Genomic DNA, 19,111 nt, shown 5'->3' with positions numbered 1-19,111 from the left:
ACAAGTCGGAACTGGAAGTGGTGAAATCTGACTTCTGACATCAAAGAGGGGGAGGAACAAAAGACATTTCTCCCACTCTTCCTAGTGCTACCAATGTGAGCAGTAGCATCAGAACCAGGCTCTCCAGTGGGACGGGAGGGCTTGGTAAAGGTGGCAGGAAGGGGGACCTCCTTCCACTGCCTGTAAAAGTGATCACATTTACATGAAAGCCCATAGCCTGCTCTAAAAAAAATAATACCTCAATCATTGCTCCTGCTGCAGTGATGATTGAGATATCATCATTCCCATCTGAGAACATATGTATACATATGGCAGACAGCTACAGCAACAGGATATTTTTTTTTCCTTTTGGGATAAAAGCTTTACAAAAATGAATAAAAGCTGACCATTGTAAGCACCCCTGTCAGTGTCAAATGGTTTGTCTCAACCCAACTGTTGTTAACTTTTCAGGTCAGCTTGGTCTGTGAAAGAAGGAAGAATAACAGATTTACTGGCTAGATCCGCATGTAAAAATAAAGGGAAAAAAGCCTAAAGGCCCGTACACACGATCGGACTTTTTGACAACATGCAAATGAGCTGTTTTGGCGCAACATCCGACCGTGTGTACGCTCCATCGGACAAACTTTCAGTTTCCATCAGACTTTTGTTGGCTGTGCGAACGGATAAACTTTCCAGCAACAAAAGTCCGATGGAGCAAAGTCTGATCGTGTGTACACAAAGCCATCGGACTTTTGTACAAACTACAGTACGCAGCCGCGAGAATGTTTCCAGCGCGATCGGATCGCGCTGGTTCTCGGCGGCAGGGTACTGTACATCTCGTGCTAGCTGCAATAGGAAAAACACATTTTCCTACTGCGGCGGGCGCGAGAGGGAATTCCCCTCTGGGGTATACCAAGCCCTTCGGTCTGGTATGGATTTTAAGGAGAAGCCCCTACGCCGAAAAAATGGCGTGGGAGTCCCCCCGAAATCCATACCAGACCCTTATCCGAGGACGCAGCCTGGCCGGTCAGGAAAGGGGGTGGGGACGAGCAAGCGCCCCCTCCCCCCCCTCCTGAGCCGTACCAGGCCGCATGCCCTCAACATGGGGGGGTGGGTGCACCAGTGTCAACCCGGCTCGTAAGGTGTCTATCTCGCCAATAAAAGTGGCGAGATTGACACAATATCAGACAACAATACAGAAGTTGACCAAAGGGTGGTGGTAAAGAGCTGAAAAAACACGTGATATGGTGAAAGTTGGCTGGAAAAGTCCTGTCGTCTGTATGCAAGACAAAGTTTTGGACAACGCCCTTTGTACAAAAATCCAAGGGAAAGTTTGTACAAAGGCCTATCGTGTGTATGGGGCATAACACTTGTACAGGAGTTAAGGTATTTTCAGGCTTGAGAGTTTTTGCTTGAGCAAATGGAAAGCTGGTAACTAGAAGGAAAAGCAAGAACTCACACAAAAAAAAACAAAACAACATTACTCATGTTTTTAGCCATTTTCAGGCACTCATATTGAAGTTTACAGGAACCAAAAACATGCAACTCTTCCCCAAAGAAGCTCACAGATTTTTTCAAGCTTCGAGCACAAAGCTTTAGGTGACATGACTATTAAGTGTGAAGGACACCAATGAATATTATGGGAATCTGGACGTTAAGTGTTGAAAGGCTTCAGTATGCGCACTTCAAATCTCTCAAGTGTGCATTGCACCCTAAAGTAGTTGGAAAGTTTAGTTATCACATTCCATTTTTTTGAGCACATAAATATATGCTGTTTATAAATCTATCTCTATGTTAAAAAAAAAAAAAAACTTACCAGTTATTTGTCTTCCAGCTTGCAACTGCAGGTAATGTGGTTGCTATTCATGTCAGAGAGATTCACCAACCTGCAGGTGGGTGTAAACTGACCACGCTAGCAGCTGCCATGCTTAGTGTGGTCAGTTTACTATCAGCAGGAAGGGCAGAGGCAGGATCATTCAGGTAATTGAGAAAAACAGCAGGCAGTAAAACAGTATTATTATGAAAAAGCACATAGAAATCCATTAACCACTTCAGCCCCTGAAGAATTTACCCGCTTCCTGACTAGAGCCCTTTTTGCGTTTCGGCACTGCATCGCTTTAACTGACAATTGCGCGGTCGTGCGATGTGGCTCCCAAACAAAATTGACGTCATTTTTTTCCCATAAATAGAGCTTACTTTTGGTGGTATTTGATCACCTCTGCGTTTTTTTATTTTTTGCACTATAAACAAAAAAAGCGACAATTTTGAAAAAAAAAAAAAACGCATTATTTTTTACTTTTTGCTATAATAAATATCCCCAAAAAATAATTAAAAAAATTTTTTTTCCTCGGTTTAGGCCAATACGTATTCTTCTACATATTTTTAGTTAAAAAAAAAAACGCAATAAGCATTTATTGATTGGTTTGCGCAAAAGTTATAGCGTTTACAAAATAGGGGATAGTTTTATGGCATTTTTATTAATAATTTTTTTTTACTAGTAATGGCGGCGATCAGCGATTTTTATTGTGACTGCGACATTATGGCGGACACATCAGACATTTTTGACACATATTTGGGACCATTGTTATTTATACAGCAATCAGTGCTATAAAAATGCACTGATTCCTGTGTAAATGACACTGGCAGTGAAGGGGTTAACCACTAGGGGGCGGGGAGGGGTTAAGTCAGTACTAGGGAGTGTTTTCTAACTGTAGGGGGGATGGGCTGTGGGTGTGACGTCACTGATCTCTGCTCCCGACGACAGGGAGCAGAGATCAGTGACACTGTCACTAGGCAGAATGGGGAGATGCTTGTTTACATCAGCATCTCCCCGTTCGTCCTCTCCATGAGGCAATCGTGGGTATCCCCGTGGCGATCAAGTCCGCGGGACCCGCGACCCGACTCACGGAGCTCCCAGCCGGCGCGTGCACGGAATGGCACAGCGGGAAATTCAATGGGACTTAGAGGTACGCCCATTTGCCCAGCCGTGCCATTCTGCCGATGTACATCAGCGTGCGCTGGTCGGGAAGTGGTTAAAGAGACAGTGCAAAGCTATTTTTATCTTTAGGTTTACAAACACTTTAAGGATTGGTAAGCTGCACTATATACATTTTATTCTTTTGGGTTTAGGTATAAATTAATATTTTATCATTATTATAATTATTATTATACAGGATTTTTATAGTGCCAACAGTTCATGCAGCACGTTACAATGTAGAGGGGGCCAATACAATTACAATACAGTTCAATACAGAAGGAACAGGAGGGCTCTGCTCATGGGGCTTACAATCTAAAGGGGGGGGGGGGTGGTACAAAACATAATAGCTGCAGGGGATAATCTGATGAAGGTAACTCAGTTACAGTCCTTAAGTGAAGGTGGAGGTGGGGTAGGCTTCCCTAAATAAGTGAGTTTTCAGGGACTGCCTAAAGGCAGACAGGGTAGGGGCTGGCCAGACCTACTGGGGTAGGGAGTTCCAGAAGATGGGAGAGTCTCTGGAGAAGTCCTGGAGGAGAGCAAGGGAGGAAGTGACAAGAGAGCTAGAACCATTAATACTGATCAACACTATTTTGTTGTATAGAACAGGGAGGTCATTAAAGAAATGTTGGTTTATTTTATCCACAACTTACAGATCGTTGTAATGTACCATGAGCTGTAAATACAAACACATCGGTAAGGCAAAGAAATAAATGCTCCTGATGATTCTGCATAACACAAAACGAATCACCCTAAACAGAAGCACGGGAACTTTCTGCACCAGAGGACACAGTGACATGAGCAAGGCAAACCTAATTGGCTTGAATGTGAGTTTATTTTAGTCTTGGGTCCTGAAACGTGTGAGGACGGTCCGTTCCGCTCCTGTGCACTGTGCGCTGGAGTGTGCTGGAAGCAATCAGGAGCACAGTGCTCTGTCCACTATGAAGGTGCTGAAAGCAGTCAGGAGCTCAGTGGGAGATCTGTACACTGCCCATGCTGGCAGCTCTATAGCAGTGTGCTGTCCATACTAGAAGGTGCTGAAGCCCTATGGAGCACAATAAACTGCCCATGCTGGAAGCGCTATAGCACAGTACACTGCCCATGCTGAAAGGTGCTGAACCCCTATGGAGCACAATACATTGCCCATGTTGGAAGCTCTGTAGCACAGTGCGCTGTCCATACTGGGAGGTGCTGAAACTTCTATGAAGCACAGTACACTGCCCAAGCTGAAAGTTGCTGAACCCCTATGGTGCACAGCACCCTGTCAATGCTGAAAGCTCTATAGCACAGTGCGTTTTCCATACTGGGAGCTGCTGAACCCCTATGAGGCACAGTACACTGTCCATGCTGGAAGCCCTATAGCACAGTGCGCTGTCCATGTTGGAAGGTGCTGAAGCCCCTATGGAGCACAGTACACTGCCCATGCTGGAAGCTCTATAGCACAGTGCACGGTCCATACTGGAAGGTGCTGAGCCCCTATGGAGCACAATACCCTGCCCATGCTGGAAGCTCTATAATACAGTGCGTTATCCATGCTGTAAGGTGCTGAACCCCTATGGAGCACAGTACACTGCCCATGCTGAAAGCTCTATAGCACAGTGTGCTGTCCATGCTGGAAGCTCTATAATACAGTGCGCTGTCCATGCTGGAAGCTGCTGAACCCCTATAGAGCACAGTAAACTGCCCATGCTGAAAGCTCTATAGCACACTGTGCTGTCCATGCTGGAAGCTCTATAACACAGTGCGATGCCCATGCTGGAAGGTGCTGAACCCTTATGAAGCATAGTACACTGCCCATGCTGGAAGCTCTATAGCACAGTGCGTTTTCCATACTGGGAGGTGCTGAACCCCTATGGAGCACAGTACACTGCCCATACTGGAAGCTCTATAACACAGTACACTGCCCATACTGGAAGCTCTATAACACAGTACACTGCCCATATTGGAAGCTCTATAACACAGTACACTGCCCATGCTGGAAGCTCTATAACACAGTACACTACCCATGCTGGGAGCTCTATAACACAGTACACTGCCCATGCTGGAAACTCTATAGCACAGTGCGTTTTCCATACTGGGACGTGCTGAGCCTCTATGGAGCACAGTACACTGCTCATGCTGGAAGGTTCTGAACCCCTATGGAGCACAGTACACTGCCCATGCTAGAAGCTCTATAGCACAGTGCATGGTCCATTGGAAGGTACTGAGCCCCTATGGAGCACAGTACACTGCCCATGCTGGAAGGGGCTGATCTCCTATGGAGCACAGTACACTGCCCATGCTGGAAGGTGCTGCACCACTATGGAGCACAGTACCCTGCCCATGCTGGAAGCTCTATAGCACAGTGCATTTTCGATACTGGGAGGTGCTGAACCCCTATGAAGCAAAGTACATTGCCCATGCTGGAAGCTCTATAGTACAGTGCCCTGTCCATGCTGGAAGATGCTGAAGCCCCCATGGAGTACAGTACACTGCCCATGCTGGAAGCTCTACAGCACAGTGCACGATCCATACTGGAAGGTGCTGAGCCCTCATGGAGCACAGCACACTGCCCATGCTGGAAGGTGCTGAACCCCTATGGAGCACAGTACAATGCCCATGCTGGAAGCTCTGTAGCACAGCGTGCTGTCCATGCTGGAAGGTGCTGAACCCCTATGGAGCACAGTACACTGCCCATGCTGGAAGCTCTATAACACAGTACACTGCCCATACTGGAAGCTCTATAACACAGTACACTGCCCATACTGGAAGCTCTATAACACAGTATACTGCCCATGCTGGAAGCTCTATAACACAGTACACTGCCCATATGTTGGAAGCTCTATAACACAGTACAATGGCCATACTGGAAGCTCTATAACACAGTACACTGTCCATATCTGCTGAAAGCTCTATACAATACACTGCCCATACTGGAATGCCCATACTGGAAGCTCTATAACACAGTACACTGCCCATATGCTGAAAGCTCTATAACACAGTACACTGCCCATACTGGAATCTCTATAACACAGTACACTGTCCATGCTGGAAGCTCTATAACACAGTACACTGCCCATATACTGGAAGCTCTATAACACAGTACAATGGCCATACTGGAAGCTCTATTACACAGTACACTGTTCATATGCTGAAAGCTCTATACAATACACTGCCCATACTGGAATGCCCATACTGGAAGCTCTATAACACAGTACACTGCCCATATGCTGAAAGCTCTATAACACAATACACTGCCCATACTGGAAGCTCTATAACACAGTACACTGCCCGTACTAGAAGCTCTATAACACAGTACACTGCCCATACTGGAAGCTCTATAACACAGTACACTGCCCATATGCTGGAAGCTCTATAACATAGTACACTGCCCATATGCTGGAAGCTCTATAACACAGTACACTGCCCATATACTGGAAGCTCTATAACACAGTACACTGCCCATATGCTGAAAGCTCTATAACACAATACACTGCCCATACTGGAAGCTCTATAACACAGTACACTGCCCGTACTAGAAGCTCTATAACACAGTACACTGACCATACTGGAAGCTCTATAACACAGTACACTGCCCATATGCTGGAAGCTCTATAACATAGTACCCTGCCCATATGCTGGAAGCTCTATAACAGTACACTGCCCATATACTGGAAGCTCTATAACACAGTACACTGCCCCTATGCTGGAAGCTCTATAACACAGTACACTGCCCATATGCTGGAAGCTCTATAACACAGTACACTGCCCATATGCTGGAAGCTCTATAACACAGTACACTGCCCATATGCTGGAAGCTCTATAACACAGTACACTGCCCATACTGGAAGCTCTTTAATACAGTACCCTGCCCATACTGGAAGCTCTTTAATACAGTACACTGCCCATACTGGAAGCTCTTTAATACAGTACACTGCCCATATGCTGGAAGCTCTATAACACAGTACACTGCCCATGCTGGAAGCTCTATAACACAGTACACTGCCTATATGCTGGAAGCTCTATAACACAGTACACTGCCCATACTGGAAGCTTTATAACACAGTACACTGCCCATATGCTGAAAGCTCTATAACTCAGTACACTGCCCATACTGGAATCTCTATAACACAGTACACTGTCCATGCTGGAAGCTCTATAACACAGTACACTGCCCATATGCTGGACGCTCTATAACACAGTACAATGGCCATACTGGAAGCTCTATTACACAGTACACTGTTCAAATGCTGAAAGCTCTATACAATACACTGCCCATACTGGAATGCCCATACTGGAAGCTCTATAACACAGTACACTGCCCATATGCTGAAAGCTCTATAACACAATACACTGCCCATACTGGAAGCTCTATAACACAATACACTGCCCGTACTAGAAGCTCTATAACACAGTACACTGCCCATACTGGAAGCTCTATAACACAGTACACTGCCCATATGCTGGAAGCTCTATAACATAGTATGCTGCCCATACTGGAAGCCTATAACACAGTACACTGCCCATATGCTGGAAGCTCTATAACATAGTACACTGCCCATATGCTGGAAGCTCTATAACACAGTACACTGCCCCTATGCTGGAAGCTCTATAACACAGTACACTGCCCATATACTGGAAGCTCTATAACACAGTACACTGCCCATATGCTGAAAGCTCTATAACACAATACACTGCCCATACTGGAAGCTCTATAACACAGTACACTGCCCGTACTAGAAGCTCTATAACACAGTACACTGACCATACTGGAAGCTCTATAACACAGTACACTGCCCATATGCTGGCAGCTCTATAACATAGTACCCTGCCCATATGCTGTAAGCTCTATAACAGTACACTGCCCATATACTGGAAGCTCTATAACACAGTACACTGCCCCTATACTGGAAGCTCTATAACACAGTACACTACCCATATGCTGGAAGCTCTATAACACAGTACACTGCCCATATGCTGGAAGCTCTATAACACAGTACACTGCCCATATGCTGGAAGCTCTATAACACAGTACACTGCCCATACTGGAAGCTATTTAATACAGTACCCTGCCCATACTGGAAGCTCTTTAATACAGTACACTGCCCATACTGGAAGCTCTATAACAGTACACTGCCCATATGCTGGAAGCTCTATAACACAGTACACTGCCGATGCTAGAAGCTCTATAACACAGTACACTGCCTATATGCTGGAAGCTCTATAACACAGTACACTGCCCATACTGGAAGCTCTATAACACAGTACACTGCCCATACTGGAAGCTCTTTAATACAGTACACCGCCCATACTGGAAGCTCTTTAATACAGTACCCTGCCCATACTGGAAGCTCTTTAATACAGTACAACACTGTCCATACTGGAAGCTCTTTAATACAGTACAACACTGTCCATACTGGAAGCTCTTTAATACAGTACACTGTCCATACTGGAAGCTCTTTAATACAGTACAACACTGTCCATACTGGAAGCTCATTAATACAGTACAACATTGTCCATACTGGAAGCTCTTTAATACAGTACAACACTGTCCATACTGGAAGCTCATTAATACAGTACAACATTGTCCATACTGGAAGCTCTTTAATACAGTACAACACTGTCCATACTGGAAGCTCATTAATACAGTACAACATTGTCCATACTGGAAGCTCTTTAATACAGTACAACACTGTCCATACTGGAAGCTCTTTAATACAGTGCGCTGTCCAGCTGAAGGTGCTAAAAGCTCTCAGGAACCTAATGCCGTATTAATGCGAGCCAACAGAGCGGCATGACATTCGTTCTCCCTCCTGACTTTGACAAGTTTTCAGCCCCCCAAGAGAGGAATCAGCTATAGACAATAGGGGCCGGTTATGTCTTTATGAGCCAGTACAAGGGGAGGCATTTATTTCCCAGGTAGTCACGACTTTAGAGCTGAGCTGCAGTATCAGGCAGGCAGCAGCTCCTCCGCTCATTAGAACAGAGCACACACCGCACTCATGTTACCGACTCTGCTCTGCTCAGATGTCCCATGTCATTCGGAGGATGGAGGGAGCCTCAGGATGCCTTTGCGCTCCGGCAGCGGTAACATGAATCTAGGGACGTCCTTCAACGCCTATGTAGACGGGGAATCCGACTCTGCCCTGTCTTTGGATTCCAGCGTTTTTTGCAGCGATTACTCAGCCGCTCCCCGGGACCATCTGACCATCAATGTCGGGGGGAGCCGGTTTGTCCTGTCTCAGCAGACCTTGTCCTGCCACCCGCACACCCGCTTGGGTAGGTTGGCCACCTCTGGAGGGGATGAGGTCTTCGAGCTGTGCGATGACGCCAACTTGCTGGACAATGAGTATTTCTTTGACCGCAGCTCTCAGATGTTTGAGTACATCATGAACTACTACAAGACCGGGCGCCTCCATGTGATGGACCAGCTGTGTGCCGTCTCCTTCCTCCAGGAGATCGAGTATTGGGGCATTGATGAGCTGAGCATAGACCACTGCTGCAGGGACAGGTACTTCAGGAAGAAGCTGAAGAGCGAGACCTTGGACATTAAGAGTAATGAAGAGGAGATAGAAGACGAGGTTGATGACTTCACTGGAGTTGTCTGTGAGGAGTTCAGGCAGAAGCTCTGGGACGTCCTGGAGAAGCCAGGGTCTTCTGTGGCTGCAAAGACCTTTGGAACAGTCTCCATGACTTTTGTAGTTGTCTCCATAGCTAACATGGTCCTGATCTCCTCTGAGGTCGGCTCTATAGACTCCCCACTATTGAATGTATTGGAATACATCTGTGTTTCGTGGTTTACAGTAGAGCTATCCCTTAGGTTCCTCTGTGTGAAAGACAAGTGCCAGTTCATGATGAGTGTTCTTAACCTCATAGACATCGTTGCTATCTTGCCCTTTTATATTACTCTCTTGGTGGAAACCTGGTTTGGTGAGAGTACCGAGCTTGAAAATGTTGGGAGAATAGTGCAAGTCTTGAGGCTTATGAGATCCCTGAGGATGTTAAAACTTGGCAGACATTCAACAGGTAATTTATTCCTGCTCACACAATCATTGAGTTTTAATTTTGCAGGTACTAATGGACGTCTGGTTCAGTTATACACTGGTTACTTAAGAAGCACACACCAATATTATCTTACTGACCAGAGCTATGACCCAAGATGCACTTTGACTAAACAGCGGGGCTTCTATTGTATCAATTCAGGGGACGTTTGTTTATTCAAGAGTTGCTGTGTAAAAAATAATAAGGAATAGGCTACAATTCCAACTTATCTACATAATGTGGAAGAACAGATGTAAAAGAAAGAAAAACTCTAGGATATCCTGGAAAGGTCAGGGTCTTTTGTGGTGGGCCTTTGGGATGGTCTCCATGAGTTCTGCTATTATCTCCATAGCTAACATGGTCTTGATCACCGCCATGGCTCGCAATATAGACCCCTACTAGAAAATCGGAGGAAAAATATTACTTTCGGAGCGATCATCCGATAATCTGATCATTAGTACCCAGCTTTCGAGAGCTGATCACAACAGTTCATACAAAATTATCCAAAGGGACAAGCACTGAAAATTGGGTGACCAAGACCACGCATGCTGGAAAATGAAAGAATACATTACAATACATTACAATACATTACAATACATCACCTTCGAAGTTGTATTTTGTCATACAAGAATTTTTGTAACTTTAGTAACTTATTGGTTTTCAATATGAGACTAGCATGCGAAAAAGCAGACAATCATTCCTCCAATGTTCTTATTGTGTCTATTAGGCATTAGTTTATGGTAGAGCACCCACCATTCTTGGTATTACTACTGACTACTGTAGAGTAGAAATTAACCATTACTTGATATGAAGAGCTATGATAAGCTTTGACTACAGTCAAGGATGTTTAGGTGTATCAACTAAGGGAACTTTTGTTTATTAAAGTAATATAAAGATTAACATTTGTCAAGTAATATATGTAGTGCTATTTTGAAATAATAATGAGAAGATGGCAGTAACCACAACTTATCTTCATAATGCAGTGTGTAATGCAATAATAAGGGATTTATATTCAAGGTATATTTATTTCTGGTATAATAAAACCTGGGGAGAGTGCGACAACAATTTGAACCAAATTGTTTATATAAAACCTTTGAAAAAATACCTGCTTTTTACCTACTTTTCTTTAACCACTTGCTTACTGGGCACTTAAACCCCCCTCCTGTCCAGACCAATTTTCAGCTTTTAGCGCTGTCACACTTTGAATGACAATTGCGCGGTCATACAACACTGTACCCAAATGAAATTTTTATCATTAGTTTCCCACAAATAGAGCTTTCTTTTGATGGTATTTGATTACCTCTGCGGTTTTTAGTTTTTGTTAAAAAAATTGAAAAAGACAGAATTTTAAAAAAATACAGGTATATATATTTTTTATATTTTGTCATACATTTTTGCAAACAGGTAATTTTTCTCCTTCGTTGATGTACGCTGATGAGGCAGCACTGATGGGGACTGATGGGTGGCAGTGATGGGCACTGATGGGTGGCAGTGATGGGCACTGATTGATGGCAGCACTGCTAAGTGGCATTTGTGGGCATTGATAGGTGGCACTTGTGGGCACTGATAGGTGGCACTTGTGGGCACTGTGGGCACTGGCAGGTGTCAATGACAGATGGCACTTGGAGGCACAGATGAGGCATATGTGCCTCCTTCCTCTTCGGGACCGATGTTCCTTTGACATAAGCCGGTGATCGGTTTTTTTTTCCTTCTCATGCTGTCAGCGTGAGGAGAAAACAAAACCGATCACCGAGATTTTGTTTACATCATGTGATCAGCTGTCATTGGCTGACAGCTGATCACATGGTAAGGGGCTGGGACCGGCCCCTTACTCGGATCTGTGATAATCTGAGTTTCCGTGACCCGGTGATCACAGCGCGCACACCGCATGCCCTGCAGGGTGCGCGCGGTGCGTGTGCACTGGGGAGGATGTCCCATGATGGCCTCCCGGAAATTGAGGTCCGCGCTGTAGCCATCATTCGGCTATGGCCCAGACCTCAAGTGGTTAAAGTGGTTGTAAAACCACTAAAGTTACTAGCTTTTGGTGATACACAGAGATGAAACAAATCCTCCTACATAAGTTGTACCAATGCATCTGCAGTCTTCTCTTCTCCACATATGTTCAAAGTCTGGAATTTATAAAGCTTGTCTGAGCTTGTCACCCCCCTTCACACAGCACACAGAAACAGATCTGAGTCTGTCAATCAGCTGGAGCTCCCTCCCCAGTCACACTTTTTCTGTTAGTGTAAGGAAAACTTGTCATAAGTGAGTCATGCTGATAGCAGAGGAATGAAACAGAAGACAGAGATGACATTTAGTGCCCTTAATTGTGAGAAGTACACACTATAGAGAGATATGCTTTGTTCATATTTAATGTCTGAGGTTTACAACCACTTTAACCCCCTTCTGTATGTCCCAAAGTGAAACTTTAGACACTAGTCATAGATAGCATGCTACAGTACCCTGCTGCATTTGGGCCTCCCATGCCACGCAGCCTCTCCTTTCTTGAATGATTTGGTTTAGCAAAGTCCCAAAAGCCATTAACCCACTGATTCTGAAGTGTGCACCATCTAACTTAAAGAGGAGTTCCCATTTTTTTAAAAAGATTAAAAGTCAGCAGCTACAAATACTGCAGCTGCTGACTTTTAATAATCGGACACTTACCTGTCCCACGGTCCAGCGATGCAGGGGATAGAAGCCCCGCTTGTCTCCCCCTCCCTTCGGCGGCGCCGGCATTGCAACTGTGGGCGTCGGGCTGTGGCTTCACAGCCGGGCACCCACTGCACCTGCGTAAGCGGCGCCACGCGCCTTGATTGGCCACTCAGTCATAAAATGGACTTGTAATGTGTCCCAGATGATTGACAAGAAGGAGGGAGCAGAGCTGAGCCCTTCCTGCGCCGAGGGGAAGTGATGTCATCAGCCCAGGCACTGAAAGAGGCAGACTACAAGGGACCCCCTAGCAACAGGCATTTAGAGTTGAGTTAAAAAAAAAAAAAATCCAAATGTTTTTTTTTAATTTTTTTTAGGCACATTTATGCATTTTTTTTTTTTTGGGTGGAGCACCACTTTAATTTGACGGGTTGTTTAATATTACAGAATGGATAGTGAATATAGTTGTCTGCTTGACAGCATCCACTCCTGGTTTCTGCTTGCACTGTACAATGGGGTTGATGATGGAGTGTAGGTCAAGATAAGGGGACTATATCGGGGGGGATAAGGAGGGCTTGAAACAAAAAAGGAGAGTAGTCAGGAGTTCTAGACTTTCCAGCCTTACCATTAGGATCCCAATATAGGATATTACTGGCTGCAAAAAATGTTTTGCTTTTCAGTCTTTAGAGATCTGTCCAGGTACACCATCATCTTTAATGCACATTACCAGAAACAGAACTTGCTGTTACTACTTCAGCTACCTAAAAACAATTAATTGCTTTCTCTAAAAAAGACCCCAAGAGAGGATTGGCTAATAATAAGATTGACTAAAATAAAATGCAGTTCTCACCTACCCATATTCTTTTTATAATCTTTAATCATCACCCTTTCAATGGGGTAAAACTCATGATGCCAAATATGTTTTAGTTCTCCAGATGACATAGTAATGGCATAGTGATGGCCAATCTTAGTTACAATTCTTCTGATCAGATTCAAACTTTGATTGCTTACCTCTAATGTGATGACAACATATTAGTTAATTGTTCCTATAGACTGCACGGGAACATAGGGCAGCTGTAGGCCAGGGGGTTAGGTCTGAACCCTCCTTTGTGCTTTTCCTAGGGTGCTCTTTAGATACAATCCTCTCCTTGTCTCATGGTAGGAATAAAACAAATGTACTGCATCTACTATCTGCTTAATTGAAATGGCATTCTGCATCTAGGGTAAAGATCACTTTATATCACAGACAATAAGACATAAATGTATGCATAAAATAACATTCTAAATAATGATGTAAACTGTTCAAAAGTTAAAATGTCACTCCCTATTAAAATGTGCTTTCTGAGACAATTTCATAACTAATAATATACTGTATACTTTTTACCATTTTTTGTAATTTTAGTTCCCTTTTCTTCTGTTTTTTTTTTTATAGAATTCTTATGTGTCTCCTTTTGAGTGTAAATTATTATCACTCAAAAGGAGACACATTTAGGAGTTCCTAAATGTCTTGCAGGACAATTTCATGAGTCAGATGGTAGACGCACCAACTAGAAACAAGGAGTTACTAGAGCTACTGATTACCAACAATATAGACCTGATCACAGATGTGGAAATATAGGACAATTTAGGAAACAGCAATCACAGGTCAATTGGCTTCAGTATAAATCACACAAATAGGAAACACAAGGGCAACACAAAGACACTGAATTTCAAAAGAGCCAACTTCCCTAAACTACGAACCTTGCTAGAAGGCATAAATTGGGATAAAATCTTAGGAACAAAGAACATGGAGGAGAGATGGGTTTGCTTTAAGAGCATATTAAATAAGGGCATTAACCAATGCACCCCATTGGGTAATAAATTTAAAAGAGCAAACAAAAGTCCTGGATGGCTTAACTCCAATGTAAAAATGCATATAAAAGCAAAGGAGAAGGCCTTCAAAAAATACAAGGCTGAGGGATCATCATCAGCATTCAGACTTTACAAAGAATGCAACAAGATATGTAAGGGTGCAATTATGGTGGCTAAGATAGAACACGAAAGACACATAGTGGAGGAGAGCAAAAATATCCCAAGAAATTCTTTAAGTATATAAACAGTAAAAAAGGGAGGACAGGCCATATTGGCCCCATAAAGAATAAGGAAGGACATCTGGTTACAAAGGATGGGGAGATGGCAAAGGTAATGAATTTATTTTTCTCCTCAGCTTCACAAGGGAATCAGGGGGGCTTCAGTAACCAAAACTGCAGTGTTTGTCCTTTTGACACATCACAGGAATCACCCTAATGGCTAACAGAGGACAGAATTAGAAATAGACTTGGGAAACTTAACATTAATAAATCACCGGGACCAGATGGTTTGCACCCGAGGGTACCTAGGGAACTCAGTCAAGTAATTGCCAGACCATTGTTCCTCATTTTTACTGACAGTCTACTGACAGGAATGGTACCAGCTGATTGGAGAAAAGCCAATGTAGTACCATATTTAAAAAAGGGCCAAATTACATCCCTGGGAATTACAGACCAGTTAGCCTAACATCAATAGTATGCAAGCTCTTGGAGGGGATGATAAGAGACTATGTACAAGATTTTAGTAATGAAAACGGTATCATTAGCAGTAATCAGCATGGATTCATTACCCACTTCCCTACCCGCCAATTGTCATATGATGTCGGCAGATGGGATCTCCCATCCTGGGCGGGCGTCATATGACGTTCTCGGCTTCCCGGCGGTAAAGGGTGCGCGCATGCAGCGTCACCAAGGAGCTGATACGCGTGCCCTGTGGGTTGTGATGTCCGCCAGGCACTCGTGATCACTCGTTACAGAGCAGGAACGTGGATCTGTGTGTGTAAACACACAGATCCACATCCTGTCTGGGGAGAGGAGACAGATTGTGTGTTCCTAGTATATAGGAACACCGATCAGTCTCCTCCCCAAGTCATTCCCATCCCCCCCACAGTTATAATCACTCCCTAGGAAACACATTTAACCCCTTGATCGCCCCCTAGTGTAAACCCCGTCCCTGCCAGTGACATTTCTACAGTAATCAGTGCATTTTTATAGCACTAATCGCTTTATAAATGTCAGTGGTCCCAAAATAGTGTCAAAAGTGTCCGGTATGTCCGCCGCAATGTCACAGTCATGATAAAAAAAAAAATCGCAGATCGCCGCCATTACTAGTAAAAAAAAAAAATAATAAAAATGCCATAAATATATCCCCTATTTTGTAGGCACTATAACTTTTGCGCAAACCAATCAATACACACTTATTGATATTTTTTTTACCAAAAATATGTAGAAGAATACATGTCGGCCTAAACTGAGGAAATTTTTTTTTTTTAAATTTGGGATATTTATTATAGCAAAAAGTGTTTTTTTCAAACTTGTCGCTCTTCTTTTAGTTAATAGCGCAAAAAATTAAAACCACAGAGGTGATCAATTACCACCAAAAGAAAGCTCTATTTGTGGGGAAAAAATGACAAAAATTTCATTTGGGTACAGTGTTGCATGTTTGCGCAAGAGTACAAAGAAGGGCAACAAAGCTAATAAAGGGTCTGGAGCATATTAGTTATGAGGAAAGGTTGCGAGCACTGAACTTATTCTCTCTGGAGAAGAGATGCTCGAGAGGGGATATGATTTCAATTTACAAATACCATACTGATAACCCCACAATAGGGATAAAGCTTTTTCGTGGAAGGGAGTTTAATAAGACTCGTGGCCACTCAATAAAATTAGAAGAAAAGAGGTTTAACCTTAAACTGCATAGAGGGTTCTTTACTGTAAGAGCGTCAAGGATGTGGAATTCCCTTTCACAGGCGGTGGTTTCAGCGGGGGGCATTGATAGTTTAAAAACTATTAGATAAGCACCTGAACGACCGCAACATACAGAGATATACAATGTAATACTGACATACAGTATCTCACAAAAGTGAGTACACCCTCACATTTTTGGAAATATTTTACTATATCTTTTCATGTAACAACACTGAAGAAATGACACTTTGCTACAATGTAAAGTAGTGAGTGTACAGCTTGTATAACAGTGTAAATTTGCTGTCCCCTCAAAATAACTCAACACACAGCCATTTATGTCTAAATCGCTGGCAACAAAAGTGAGTACACCCCTAAGTGAAAATGACCAAATTGGGCCCAAAGTGTCAATATTTTGTAAGGGCCACCTTTATTTTCCAGCACTGCCTTAACCCTCTTGGGCATGGAGCTCACGAGAGCTTCACAGGTTGCCACTGGAGTCCTCTTCCACTCCTCTATGATGACATGATGGAGCTGGTGGATGTTAGAGACCTTGCGCTCCTCCACCTTCCGTTTGAGGATGCCCACAGATGCTCAATAGGGTTTAGGTCTGGAGACATGCTTGGTCAGTCCATCACCTTTACCCTCAGCTTCTTTAGCAAGGCAGTGGTCGTCTTGGAGGTGTGTTTGGGGTTGTTATCATGTTGGAATACTGCCCTGTGGCCCAGTCTCCGAAGGGAGGGGATCATGATCTGCTTCAGTATGTCACAGTACATGTTGACATTCATGGTTCCCTCAATGAACTGTAGCTTCCCAGTGCCAGCAGCACTCATGCAGCCCCAGACCATGACACTCCCACCACCAGGCTTGACTGTAGGCAAGACACACTTGTCTTTGTACTCCTCACCTGGTTGCCGCCACACACGCTTGACACCATCTGAACCAAATATGTTTATCTTGGTCTCATCAGACCACAGGACATGGTTCCAGTAATCCATGTCCTTAGTCTGCTTGTCTTCAGCACACTGTTTGCAGGCTTTCTTGTGCATCATCTTTAGAAGAGGCTTACTTCTGGGATGACAATTTGATGCAGTGTGCGGCGTATGGTCTTACTGACTACCCACCCCTTCAATCTCTGCAGCAATGCTGGCAGCACTCATACGTCTATTTCACAAAGAAAACCTCTGGATATGACTCTGATCATGTGCACTCAACTTCTTTGGTCGACCATGGCGAGGCCTGTTCTGAGTGAAACCTGTCCTGTTAAACCGCTGTATGGTCTTGCCCACTGTGTTGCAGCTCAGTTTCAGGGTCTTGGCAATCTTATAGCCTACGCCGTCTTTATGTAGAGCAGGGGTCTTCAAACTATGGCCCTTCAGTTGTTCAGAAACTACAATTCCCATCATGCCTAGTCATGTCTGTGAATGTCAGAGTTTTACAATGCCTCATGGGATGTGTAGTTCTGCAACAGCTGGAGGGCCGTAGTTTGAGGATCCCTGATGTAGAGCAACAATTCTTAATTTCAGATCCTCAGAGAATTTGTTGCCATGTTGAACTTCCAGTGACCAGTATGAGAGAGTGAGAGCGATTTTGTTGTCGGAATGTCCGATCAATGTCCGACCGTGTGTATGGGGCATAACAGTGATAACACCAATTTTAACACACCTGCTCCCCATTCACACCTGAGACCTTGTAACACTAACAAGTTACATGACTCCAGGGAGGAAAATGGCTAATTGAGCCCAATTTGGACATTTTCACTTAGGGGTGTACTCACTTTTGTTGTCAGCGGTTTAGACATTAATGGCTGTGTGTTGAGTTATTTTGAGGGGACAGCAAATTTACACTGTTATACAAGCTGTACACTCACTACTTTACATTGTAGCAAAGTGTCATTTCTTTATTGTTGTCACATATAAGATATAATAAACTATTTACAAAAGTGTGAGGGCTGTACTCATTTTTGTGAGATACTGTATAATCACACACATAGGACTTGATGGACTTGTGTCTTTTTTCAACCTCACTTACTATGTACCTATGAGAATGTAGGGATAACTTTTTTTTTGTTTTTTCTTTTGTTAAATCCCTGTGTATCTCCTAAGGCTATCCACTTCAGTGGGCTTATTTAAGAGTTATAAGGCTAGCCACTTCAGTTGACAATGTTTATTATCAATTTAAAACTGGATCCAAACCCATCTGTTTAACTTTTTCCCAAAACAATTACATTCAAGGCATGCCATGAATAATAACTGTCAAATAGTTGTTGTTCTAACTGATCACATGTGCAGTACCATGACAATTGCAATTCATACAGAGGCTAAGATGGCAGCTTCTCTGGCTGTAAAGGATAAGAGGGTTTAAATCCGCTTTCTTTCGATAAATTTATTAACTTTTACATCAAAATTACAAAGAAACAACAGTATACAAAGTCGTGAGATACATTAATGATCAAAAAAAAAAAAAAAAACAAACAAAATAAAGTATTAAACATTACAAGTGTAGCAATAACTCTCGGTGGAGCTGCTGGTTTAAAGCGGGCTGTTACCTTCACTTTCGCCACCTCTGTTTCACCGACACCGGGTCTGGGGTCCCGTTGAGTTTACCTCTGGACGATGTAGGCACCAAACACTTGAGTAACTTTTCCAATGCTTTATTGAACAGGTAATAAAGGAAGTAGCAGGAAAGAGGTAGAAGGAAAGATGCAGGGAAGCTCAATTACCTTTCCTTAGTATTCTTT

At 43.6% G+C, this 19,111-nt stretch overlaps 1 protein-coding gene across 1 annotated transcript in view; it reads left to right on the top strand.

The window, feature by feature from the left end:
- The first annotated feature begins 8,825 nt into the window (after nt 1–8,825).
- The window catches only part of KCNV1 (potassium voltage-gated channel modifier subfamily V member 1), a 71,025-nt gene continuing 60,739 nt past the window's right edge, over nt 8,826–19,111 (top strand). Inside the window, exon 1 of the mRNA XM_073632168.1 lies at nt 8,826–9,958. Coding sequence (XP_073488269.1) covers nt 8,935–9,958 — 1,024 coding nt within the window. The 5' untranslated portion in view covers nt 8,826–8,934. The remainder of the gene's footprint in view (nt 9,959–19,111) is intronic.

The sequence above is a fragment of the Aquarana catesbeiana genome, linkage group LG05 (assembly GCF_042186555.1).
Source record: "Aquarana catesbeiana isolate 2022-GZ linkage group LG05, ASM4218655v1, whole genome shotgun sequence".
In the NCBI taxonomy this organism is placed as follows: Eukaryota; Metazoa; Chordata; class Amphibia; order Anura; family Ranidae; genus Aquarana; species Aquarana catesbeiana.
The sequence above is the reverse complement of the archived record's forward strand: the minus strand, read 5'-3'. Positions and strand labels throughout refer to the sequence as shown.